This window comes from Macaca thibetana, chromosome 11 (assembly GCF_024542745.1).
Source record: "Macaca thibetana thibetana isolate TM-01 chromosome 11, ASM2454274v1, whole genome shotgun sequence".
Classification (NCBI taxonomy): domain Eukaryota; kingdom Metazoa; phylum Chordata; class Mammalia; order Primates; family Cercopithecidae; genus Macaca; species Macaca thibetana.
This window is the reverse complement of record NC_065588.1, coordinates 18,749,095-18,761,504: the sequence shown is the minus strand read 5'-3', so window position 1 is coordinate 18,761,504 and position 12,410 is coordinate 18,749,095. Positions and strand designations below refer to the sequence as shown.

The 12,410-nt window shown below is 34.4% G+C and overlaps 1 protein-coding gene and 1 long non-coding RNA gene across 6 annotated transcripts in view; one reads left to right on the top strand and one right to left on the bottom strand.

Moving 5' to 3' along the window:
• Nucleotides 1-12,410, bottom strand: part of PIK3C2G (phosphatidylinositol-4-phosphate 3-kinase catalytic subunit type 2 gamma) — a 424,274-nt gene that overhangs the window by 79,852 nt on the left and 332,012 nt on the right. For all 4 annotated transcript variants that reach the window (XM_050750052.1, XM_050750054.1, XM_050750055.1 and 1 more), the window contains 3 exons: nucleotides 10,735-10,924; nucleotides 10,126-10,247; nucleotides 6,608-6,716 (listed from right to left, as the gene is read on the bottom strand). In XM_050750052.1, coding sequence (XP_050606009.1) covers nucleotides 6,608-6,716; nucleotides 10,126-10,247; nucleotides 10,735-10,924 — 421 coding nt within the window. The remainder of the gene's footprint in view (nucleotides 1-6,607; nucleotides 6,717-10,125; nucleotides 10,248-10,734; nucleotides 10,925-12,410) is intronic.
• The window catches only part of LOC126931694 (uncharacterized), a 45,625-nt gene that overhangs the window by 7,032 nt on the left and 26,183 nt on the right, over nucleotides 1-12,410 (top strand). Inside the window, exons 2-4 of one of the 2 annotated variants that reach the window (XR_007717899.1) lie at nucleotides 7,410-7,487; nucleotides 8,025-8,062; nucleotides 9,170-9,225. This is a non-coding gene — a long non-coding RNA (uncharacterized LOC126931694). Of the gene's footprint in view, nucleotides 1-7,409; nucleotides 7,488-8,024; nucleotides 8,063-9,169; nucleotides 9,226-12,410 lie in introns of those variants that run through there. The other variant, XR_007717900.1, reaches the window with a different exon arrangement.

Genomic DNA, 12,410 nt, shown 5'->3' with positions numbered 1-12,410 from the left:
AAGCCATTTTGTCCAAATATCCTAATGAGAATAATTGAAACAGCTAGACATTTGTTTTTTAAACTTTGCTGGAAAGCGTTAGAGAGCCAACAAGATAGTGAAAAATTACCAGGGTAGGATCTGGAAGGAAGACACAGATTCAGGAATGTGAGTCCAGGATTTGGCACTGCTTCTCTGGCGTGGGTGTTTACTCATGCAAGTGGGAGCAGTTGAGAGGCTGAGAAGTTTAGCAGCACTTTTGACCACTTTGCAGACACAAGAGGAAAGGAAATTGAATCCAGGACTGCCAGGTAGGCTGCTGGTGAATCTGCCTCCCATTGGGTCTGGACCCCAGATGGCTATATCTGAGGAATAAGGATGAACCAGAAAGAGGCCCTCACAAAGGCTATATTTCAGTTTAAAATAATCTGAATTCCTGCAATTGAATTTTGGCAATTTTAGATTGCTAATGTCCCTATATTTAATTATTTTCCACACTACGATAATAGTAACCTAGTTGGTAAATTATTTCTACAAAGGATATTGCAGTATAATATCTGGCCACAATAAAAAAGAAAATAACTAAACTTACAAGTGAACAAGACTACATGATTGAAAATCAGTAGAAACATTACACATTAGAATCATACATGGAGTGATTCTCAATAGTGGAGTTTTAGGAAAGATTTAAAAATAACTATACTTACTGTTCGCAAAGATATATACAAAAGGCTGAGATTTTCAGTAAAAATGGGAAACTCACATAAAAATGGAAAAAATAAAACTGAAAAACATAATATTTGAAATTAAGAACTCAAAGAATGAGTTTAATAACATATTAAATACAGATAAAAGAGAATTAATAACCCAGAAATTATGTCAGATGAAGCTGCTCAGAATGAAGCATGAGGAGACAAAATGATTAAAAAATACAGGTAAGAGTAGGAGGCATAAAGGATAAAATGAAGAGGTTTAACATATATGTTATTACAGTCCTAGAAAAAGAGAAGAAATGGTACAAGCAATATTTGAAGTCATAATGTCTGAAAACTTTCCAAAACTGATGAAAGACATCATAGCACAAATTCGAGAAGCTCTGAAGCTCAAACATGATAAAAGTAACAACATTACATTTGAGCAGACTATAGTAAAACTGCAAAAAAACAAAAGCAGATATTTATCAGCAGATATATCAGCAGGTATATTGATATAGCTACCTATATAAAGCTTTATTATATAAATTTTATATTTAATAATATAAAACTTTATTATATTTATATATTTATATATAAAGCTATATATAAGGCTTTATATTATAAAAGCTATATATATAGCTATATATAATTATATTTTATATAATTGCTATTAAAATAGTATTGTCAGCAAAAAATCCCTCAAGAATAAAAGACTAAACAAATGTTGATTATATGAATTAAAAATAATAACTACTTAAGTTTATAGATACAGATATAGATATACATTATCTGTAAAGCATATAAGACACAAGGGGGTTAAATAGGCATAGGGCTCTAAGGACCTTGTATCATTGGGAAATTCCTAAAAATTCTAATTTATATTAGACTTAAATAAGTCAAAGACACATACTTTAATGTCTATGGTAATTCCTAACAGTAAAAGAGTTTATAACTCCTGAGGCTACATAGGACAAAATGGAAAAATAAATACTAAATTTAAAAAAAGAATGGAAGAAAAGAGAGAAAGCATTTAAGTGATAGATTGAGTATAACATATACGCACAGACACATGCACACACATATATATCGATGACAGTAGCAAATGTAAATAATTACACAGTATAAGTAAAAGATGAAAATTATGTTACTAGATTTAGAAGAAAACCCATCTGTGTGTTCCTTATAAGAGTGATCATTGAAATGGAAAAATGTGAAATGATGAAAGTAAAGCAATGGAAAAAGTTGTGTCATGCAGACACTAGCCAAAATAAAGCTGGCCTGGCTATATTAGTAATACAGAAGAAAGATTTTTCAGACAAAAGGCATTGTTAGAGATAGGAGAGACACAAGAACGTAGTGAAAATTTCAGTATAATGGGAAAATATAATAATTCTCCATGTAAGTGATCCTAATAACAGCCACAATACATACAAAGCAAAAATTAACAGGAAGATAATGAGAAGTAGTTAGATATATTAATATAGTGGAATATTTCTAAAAACCTCTACTGGTACAAACAAACAAAAATCAGTCAAGATGACAATTTGCACTAATACACATGTGTAGAACACTGCGTCTCACAACTATGGGGTGCATTCTTCTAAAGCATGCCTGGAATTTTTACCGAAATTGACCATATTTAGGACCATAAAACATCACAAAATTTAGAAAAAATTGAAACTATAGGTATGTTCTCTGACATACTTAAGCTAGAAATAAAATAACAAAAATAAAAAGGCTAAATATATTTGAAAAAATTAAAAAGTATTTCTTAAAAATCCATGGCTGTAAGAGAAATCACAATGAAAAGTTTATAAATATTTTGAAAGAATAAGAAAGAAAATATGGTATTGTATATCAGATTTATATATACAATATTATATAGAGAGATTTGTGGGGTGCAAGCAACCTTTACTAGAAGAAGGGATTCGAATTTTAAATGTGTAAGTTAGATAGGTTGAAAGTAAAGTTAAGCAGCCATCTGTAGTGAATCTCTATAATTTTTCATTGCCTTGGCATTTGTTTTGAATATAAGTTGCACTTTCAAATTCTAGAAGAAAGTCTTAGTCATCTTTGATAGTTTTCAGTTCTTTGCCTTTGAACTCCTTGATGTGGTTGATCCAGATATTTCTTATACAACTACCTCTTGGTGACCGTCTCTCTATGGGTCAGATAGACGTAACCTTCTTGACTCACTCCACTCATACCCACACACTGCTTATATTGCTTAGATGTGCTACAATGACTACTTTCAGTCACCATGCACCTCTATAGAAGCTGCGCCTGCTTGCTGTAAAACCTCTAATTAGAACTCCCTGTGGGAAACCTGCTTGGATAATGCCCTACACTGCAATAAATGCCTTGGTCCACAGGTTCCTTGCCCTCTCTCTCTTGTTCTCTACTTGCTGCTTGAGTGTGTGTGTTAATAAAGTGTGCATCTCAGGCTGGGCACAGTGGCTCATGCCTGTAATCCCAGCACTTTGGGAGGCTGAGGCAGGCAGATCACCTGAGGTCAGGAGTTCGAGATCAGCCTGGCTAACATGGTGAAACCCCGTCTCCACTAAAAATACAAAAATAGGCTGGGTGTGGTCGTGGGCACCTGTAATCCCAGCTACTGGGGAGGCTGAGGTGGGAGAATTTCTTGAACCTGGGAGGCAGAGGTTGCCGTGAGCTGAGATCACGCCATTGCACTCCATTGTGGGTGACGAGCAAAACTCCGTCTCAAAAAAAATGTGCATTTTTTTTACGGATAAAGAAGTATTACATGAAAGGCACATTGTAAACCTAAATAAAGGAGAAGAGCCGTTGATCATGGATCATCCCAAAAGATTCACACATTTATGACATTGAGGTAGGGTATGTTCTTACTAGGAAAATATTGATACATTTCACTTCATTAAAATTAAGCATTTCTGTTCATCAGGAGACATGATAGAGACAGCAAAGGGACAAGGTACAGAGTATGAGAAAATTTTTTCAATCTGTTTAAATAATAAAGAACTTCTATCCAGAATATATGAAGAAATACACCTTCTAACAATTTCAACCAAGAAATGAATCAATAAATGAATGTTAACTGAATAGAAACATGGTAAAGAGATGTGAACTGGCATTTCACAAAAGAGGATATCTGAATAACCAAAAAACATACCGAAAAGTGTTCAAGCTCATTAGTAACAGGAAAATGCAAGCTAAGAGTTCAATGAGATGCACACCAACCAGAATGGCCCCAATTTAAAAGATTAACAATACCAAGAATAGAAAATTGGAAAATGTATTTATTGCAAAGGAGAGAACAAACTGACCATCATAAGGTTGAAATAAGCATATTCTACAATCTGGAAATTCTATTCCTGGGTGTAGGAACAACACGTGGATACTGAGTCATGCATGTGAAAGAATGTTCATAACATTATCGTTTGTAATAGCCCCAAACTGGAAACATTCCAAAAGTCTATGTAGAGCAGTATCTACAGATGAATTGTAATATATTCATATAATAAAATATTATGCAACAATAAAAATCCATGAATCTTGGAAACGGGCTATCACTGCATTATTGGCTTAAAACCAGTCATTGTATTATTATCTCTTAGTTCAGGTGTTTGACAGGGCTCAGCTGGGTGTTCTGCTTGGGGTCTCTGATGAGACTGTGATCATTTGGTGGTTGGGGATGGAGTCCCAGCTGGGGACTGGATCAGTTGCTGTTCCTTAGACATGTCTCTTTGTATTTAATCTTTTTGGTTTCTCTACCTGGCAGACTCAGGGTAGGTCAGCTTGAAAGATGGCAACTGAAGGCTCCTGCAGTGACCATTCCAAAAGAAATTGTTAGAAGGTGCATGGCATTTTCTAACCTACCTTGGAAGTCATAAAGGGTCACTTCAACCATATTCTATTTGATGAGCAAATGACAGAAGCCCTCTTGGGATCAAGAGGTTGGGACACAAGCTGCCTCCTCTTGATGGGAGGGTGGCAAACAATTTTCAGACATGTTTTGATATTACTGCATGGTTAGATGTTCTTATAATTTATCCTTGAACTGTTTAATTTTCTTTTGTGGATTTTTTTCTGAATGTGTGTTTACATTTTACAATTTAAAAGTGAAAACAAAAAATAGAAGAACAATGTGCTAGTCCAGTAAGGAGGGCCAAGATCTACCAAAGTGGTGAGGGGCATCGTGCTTCACAGTGTTTTCAGTTCCTCACGACTCTTGTGATGGTTAATTTTGTGTGTCAGCTTGGCTGGGTCACAGTGTACCCATGTTTAGTTAAACATTATTGTGGATGTTTCTGTGAAGGTGTTTTATTGGATGAGACTCATATTGAAATTGGCAGAGTTTGAGTAAAGCGTATTACTCTTCATAATATGGGTAGGCCTCATCCAATCAATTGAATACCTGAACAGAACCAAGACTGAACTCTGAGCAGAATGCCTTGGGACTTGGATGGTAAATAATCTTCTCTGATCTCCAGCCTGCCAGCCTACCCTACAGATTTTGGATTTGCACCTCCACAATCATGTGAGCCAATTAAACAAATTTGTTCTCTCTTTCTCTCTCTCTCTCTCTCTCTCTCTCTCTCACACACACACACACACACACACACACACAGTTTTGTTGGTTCAGTTTCTCTGGAGAACACTGACTAATAAGTTCAAGGCTTAGTTTTAGTTTCTAACAACTTGGGCTTGGCGTCCAAACTCTTACATCACAAGAAAGCTGAGATCCATCAGAACTGTGTCCTTGCGCTTTTTCTTAGATCCCCATGAGAGGCAGAATAATACCTTCTACCAAAAGATGTTCATGTCCTAATCCCTGGAAACTGAATATGTTACCTTACAGGGCAAAAGAGACTTTGCAGATATAATTACATTAGGAATCCTGAAATGGTGAGATTATCCTAAGTTGCCCAGATGGACACAATGTAATCATAAAAGCGCTTCTGAGAAAAAGGCAGGAGGGTCAGAATTTGAGTCAAAGCAGATGTGATGACACGGTCAGAGGTCAGAGTGTGCCACTGTGTCACTGGAACAGAGCCACAAGCCAAGGAACACAACCAACCTCTAGAAATTGAAAAGGTTCCACAACAAGCCCACCAACATTTTGATTTTAATCCCATAAAACCTGTTTTTCAGACTTCTGAATTCCAGAACTGAAAGAAAATTGATATGTACTGTTTTAAGCCACCAAATCTGTGGTAACTTGTCACAGCAGCAACAGATTTAAATTTTAAAAATACAATTTCTTTTTGTTTTTTCTCACTCATAATTTTTCTTATATTGTTGAGACATTTCCCCAGGCCACCTCTGTTAAATCCTACTCAGTGTTAAAGGCTCGGCTCAGATGCTTTCTTCTCCTTGAAACTTTATTATTGCATCGGGAATGATTCTTACTCCTCTAAAACTCTAGAGCACTTCACGGCACTGATAGTCCATTTATCACATATTACTTCATTGAAGTTATTTGAAGTCAAGGTTCTATACTTGTTTTGCTGCTCCACAGTTCTCAGTTCATGTATTTCATACAAAATCAGGCATACATATTCATTGAATGAATGAACCCAAGGAATGTTATCATAAAATATTATTATTATTAGAGATGGAATCTGGGTCTGTCACCCAGGCTGGAGTGCAGCGGCACTGTTATAGCTCACTGCAGCTTCCAACTCCTGGGCTCAAATGATTCTTCTGCCTCAGCCTCCCGAGTAGCTGGGACTACAGGCATGTGTCACCATGCCTGGATAATTCGAAAAATTTTTTGTAGAGACGAGGTCTCGTTTTGTTGCCCAGGATTGACTTAAACTCCTGGCTTCAAGCAATCTTCCCACCTTGACCTCCCAAAGTACTGGGATTACAGGCATAAACCACCTCACTCACTAATAACATATAAATAGTTGATGTTTTATGTAAAAATAGAAAAATAAATTGTAACTTACATTTGTAACTTCACATGATCCATTTAATATCTGTTCCATGTAATGATTTAGATCTCCAAATCTTTTGTGATCTGAATTTGTAAAAGGTAGGTGCCACCAATGAGGAAACCTGTTTTAAGAGAAAAAACAAGTTATCTTCATTAGTTTGAAAACCGGCCTTTTCATCTTAGGATTGTTCACGAAGTTACAGCGGTATCAGATGGAAGGGCCAAAGAAAACATTTGAAAAAGTCATAGTCTACGCGATTAATCCTGGAAGTTTTATTAATATGGCTGTGGTCATTCATGCCATATTAATGGTCATTAATATTAATACTAACTTAATTTAATTTGACATATTAAATCAATTTATATGTCCCTTCTTACTGTATTAATGGCAGACCACACATTTTGTCTTTTAAACATATGTGGGGTCTTAAAAAAAGACTGAAGTTAACGGTTCAAAATTTTTCAAAAGGTTCAGATTACATTGTTGCTTCTGGGTTCACTATAGACACCATTATACTAACTAAATTAAGCATTTTAGCAAGTGACTTATGCTTCCATCTGCTCTTAGCCTTCTACAAAATAGTAACACTTTCCCCAAGAGTCTGACTACTTGCAGAATTTCCTTTGCACAATCTGATGATTCATCTTGATGGCTTGAACTTGATTAAGACCAATTATTATGTGGGATGACCGGTAATAGGTAGCATTTGGTAACATATCTTGCTGTCTACATATACCTTTTTAGGAACTACCTAGCAGCCTCCTCTGACTCCAATCATACTGCTGCCTCATCCACACTTCTGCTTCTTTGGTAGGAACCACGGCTTGGCTACCATGCTTGGAGGGGAAATGAACATGGAGGATAATAAAGGATAGTCAGCAAAGACACAGAGGTATGTGATAATTTCATGCCACCCTACCGATTCCTGTTGGAAATGTCAGGAAAGTCCAAAACTCTATGCTTGTATATTTAAACAATGAACATTTTATTTTTTAAAGTCTCTTGCAGACTCTAAGACTTAAGTCTTTAAAATTTTTCATCCAAATTTAATTACGAAAATTAGTACCAGTATACAATCAATTGAACATATAGCATAGAAGATAGATAGATCTATATTCTATATATCTATATATGCATAGTATTTTTTTGGGAGAAATGAATTTGATAAATGAGAGATTACGCTGGTTTTAAGTATTAATTTGTCTGTCTGAATTTTCCTTGTTGGTAGAATAAACCAGAAGTCTATGTCAATTCTGCTACTTTGTTAATATTTTTATAGATATATGTCCTAAAACATCTTACATATAAATAAGTATGTGAAAGTTGAGGAATGCTTCTATAATACTGTCATTTAATTGAAACTTCTTTGAGTTAAAAGTCAAATATAGCAGTTATTGAAAATTACTTTTTATGATCTTTTGTCTGACAGTATCATCATATCCTCCCTCAATTTCATTCACAACAAAGGTAAGAAAACATCTGACAAAGATTTGATTTGATATTTGATTATTAGAGTAATTCATTTTCTCAGTACCAACACCAATATTTTGATTTGCCCTTTTGTCTGGTCCTCAGAAGTTTCTATAACCTGATCAGTGTACCAAAATAAAATTTTGGATGGTTGGGAGAAGAAAGTCAACTCTCGCCAAGCATATTAATTTTCTAAAAAAGATTATTAATTTTAAGGAATATTTTCATGTTGTGTACCCTTGGAAGTTACCCAGAAACACAAATAGCTGATTTGAAGTCCACTGTTACATGGTATGAACTGATTAGAATTTCATTCTTCATGACTCTGACTTTCTGATCATGCCTTCCAGATGACATTTACATAACTCTCATAGGGCTTCTCTCAGTAAATTTAGAAGTCGTAGAGAATCTTCATCCTTCATTTGTGTGCATCACTGTAAGCCTGGGCCCCTTTGAGAGTGTCAGCATGCAAACAGTGTTCAGGGAACATAGAACAAAATGTTCCTTGCCTCCACAGGTTGCTTACACAGTTTGAAAATCAATGTAAGAAGCTCCAGGCAGCAGTAATGAGCAAAGCAGAATCCTAACAAAAGCTGAAAACTGAAAAGAGGCCAATTGAGATGGATTATTAGAATTTTTAAAGTTTTACAAGTTATACTGATGTGTATTGGTGAGGTACAGTGTAGAACAGAGACATTTTTGAAACCGAAAAAGGATAGCCATTAAACAAAGATGAGCTTACTCTTCTCAATTATTAATTAGTAGGGTTATCACAGCAAACATTGATTTTGAATGTGGTATTTGCAGCCAAACACTGAGTTTTTTTGCCGGTGTTTCTTTTTTTTCTGTTATTCTATCAGATTTTTTGATAATTCTAAAACTTGATGTTACTTCTAAAAGTTTCCAGAATGACTTTATCTCCCTCTCAGTCTCTTGAGTATGCTCTTAATTTCTTGACTTCCTGATGCTTAAAGTATCTGCATTTCAAAAATCCCTGTTATATATGCCAGTACAGTTTTTTTCATGAATGTGAACTACTCAGTTTTTAATAATGTGTAATATTTCTCTATGTACTAACTTTGCTTATATTTGTATTTTGGAAAGTGACTAAATCCTGAAAGCCAAGTAAAAATCCACATGTATAAAGTATGCCAGGTAAAGTATAAACAATTATATCATAAAAGGACCATTTACTTAACAAAAATCTCACTGTAGATAAAACATCTGATTAACATAAATGCAATATCATAATTTCTGGAAAGCTCACATTTTTAAAATCAAAGTACACCTTTTTTATAGACTGAAGTCTATGATCAAAATTTGACTGCTTCTAAGTAATGAATTTTTGAAGGGTTATTTGAACAGAAGTAATTTTTATGATATTTTTAGTTTGCTTATGGTTAACATTTTTCCATTATAACATAAATGAAAATGATGATTTTCAAGATGGCTTCAAAATGATCAAAATAACAAATTCAATTTAGATAATGCAAGTTAATAATTTCAAAGTTAAAAATTAATGGCAACAAAATGAGTTAGTAATATACTAATTGATATAAATACATTTACATTTTTCTGGTATTAAAATTAAATGTATATATTTAATAAGCATATATAATTATATATAATTAAATATGTATATTAATAAGCCTATATATATAGACTTTATATTACAGTTATTTGTTGAAAAAGTAAACATATCCAATTTTCTTCTGCAATTTCAATTGTATTTTTATAAAAAATAACTAAGAGGATTAAATTAAAAACAGGCAAATGAGGCCATTTTCCCAATAATCGAAGAAAAACGAAGTGACTTTTGAAATTGTCTGTCTACAAAATCAATGACTGGAAGTAAAAAGAAAATTGCAAACCTTGTTCTGTTTTATGAGACAAAAGATTCCTCACTCTGAGAGCAATTCAGACTCTGCTGGGATGGATTCAATGGCATTGGAGTCAGAATACTGTGTTGCTCACAAATAGAAAATCCCATAACCATAATTTTTCTTTTTGCTCAAGGACAAGTACTGAAGGCAAAACAATGTAAAAGGACAGTGCCTTACTCTGGGAGAGTCAATGATGCAAACTGCTTCTGAAGTTGGCTGTGAAGTTTTGAAAACTGGTCAAATGATTTTTCTATCAGGCTTGTTTCGTTGTTGCTGTGTGTCACCTGGATCAGATACAGCTGCAGAAAGTAAATAGATAGAAATCAAAAGATGGCAATATCAGCCTGTGATACATTCTGAAACCCTATTTTATGTAAACCAAACAAAGGGAGAACCTTTCTGCAAAACATTATCATAAAAGCCAGGAGATGCATTTTGTAAAGGCAAAATTACCTATAAATAATATCTAAGAGTATCATAATCGTATGTGCTAGGAAGAGATTGCCTAATTTTTGCTGTTCTTGTGGACATTTTAATCAGTTATTGATTTATACTCTACCACAGGGCAGGAATTGTTCTCTTTGATGGTTCTCTACTCATAGCTCTTGTTGTTATGATTTTTTTCTTGGAACATCCTCTTAATGACACTTCTGCTTAAATTGTAAATAATTTTTCATTTGCATAGTAAAAAAATTATGCTATAAGAAAGGCTGTGTAGGATAGTGAAGGGAAGTCTGAGATAAAGTCAAGTGATACTTAAGTCAAGATGACAGATTTTAAACTTACATTACTGGATTTCTTGCTGAACCCTAAAATTGTTGCTGTTTGAATCAACCTAGTTGTACTCAGCAAACAGGATTCCTGAGGAAAAGTCTGTGAAGTAGATTTGGCAGGGCTTATGGCTGACATTTGTGCAAGTGTGTGGATCAAGTTGTTCAATTTAACAGGGAAACACTCCAGACTTTCCTTTATTTTCCTAGAGAAATGTAAAAGAAAAGATGGTGAGTAACACTCCTCTGCATCTAGTCATTTCAGTTATGATCTGTTTCTTTGTGTTTGTCAGTGTGGGGGGAAAAAGCCAAGAACCATGTGTATTTATTTGGAGCCCAACTATTAAATGTTATTTGTATAAATTTCAAGTTCGCATCTGGAGTTGTTAGCAAATAAATATACAAGAAATTCTTGTGATGAAATATAAAACTGTAGTTGCTATATTGTATGACCACATTTTAAGATTTTGTTGTGGCCGGGGGCGGTGGCTCACGCCTGTAATCCCAGCACTTTGGGAGGCTGAGGTGGGTGGATCACGAGGTCAGGAGATCGAGACCATCCTGGCTAACGTGGTGAAACCCATCTCTACTAAAAGTGCAAAAAAATTAGCCAGGTGTGGTGGCGGGCGCCTGTAGTTCCAGCTACTTGGGAGGCTGAGGCAGGAGAATGGGGTGAGCCTGGGAAGCGGAGCTTGCAGTGAGCCGAGATAGCGCCACTGCATTCCAGTCTGAGTGACAGAGCAAGACTCTGCCTCAAAAAAAAAAAAAAAAAAAAAAAAAAAAGGATTTTGTTGTTTATTTGGGGGAATTTTAAAAAAATTTAATTCCAGCTTATAATTATTTAAAATATTTACATAATTCCAGAAGTTAAGTAATGTAAATTCAAAGAAGCCTAGTAGCTATTCCCATACTTTCTACCCTATTCTTTCCCTTCCCTTATATTTAAACTGTTTTAACACTTATGGCTCAACTTTCATTGTTTAATTTTTAATTTAAATTTTATTTTTGTATATTTTTATGTTTTTCTTTAAAAAGGTAGCATACTTAAGTCCTATAGTTAACAGACAAGTATTTTATATAAAATATTTTTCATTTTTTGATTTGTTTTCCTTTGTTTTTGGTGTTTTTTGTTGTCTCTGCTTTTTAGAGGTTTTTTTTTGTATTTAAGAAAGTTTGCATTCTAATGGTATAATAATATATTTCTATATTTTCCTTTACCTTTTCTTTTTTTATTTTTAATTCATTCTCTATTGAGAGCAATATTGAAATCAGCTAATAGCTTCTTTCTTCATACTGTTTGTTCCATTTTCTCCAGTATCTGACTTGTAATATTACCCTTTTAATCTCAGTTAATACTATAAAGCAAACAGTATGCTTATTCTACTTTTAATTTGTGCCTCCTCCTAGCCCCCACTTCCTTTTTTTTTTTTTTTTTTTTTTCAGAGATAGGGTCTTACTCTGTCACCCAGTCTGGACTACAGTGGTGAGATAGTAGCTCACTGCAGCGTCTGAATTCTAGGCTCAAAGGATCCTCCCTCCTCAGCTTCCTGAGTAGCTAGGATTACAGGCATGTGCCTGGATGCCTGTCTAAACCCACCTCCATTTTTTGTTGACCTACAATTGTATAGTATAATTGAACTGTATTGTATAGTGTATATACTAAACACACTTTTCAGTTTCTCTTATAACCTT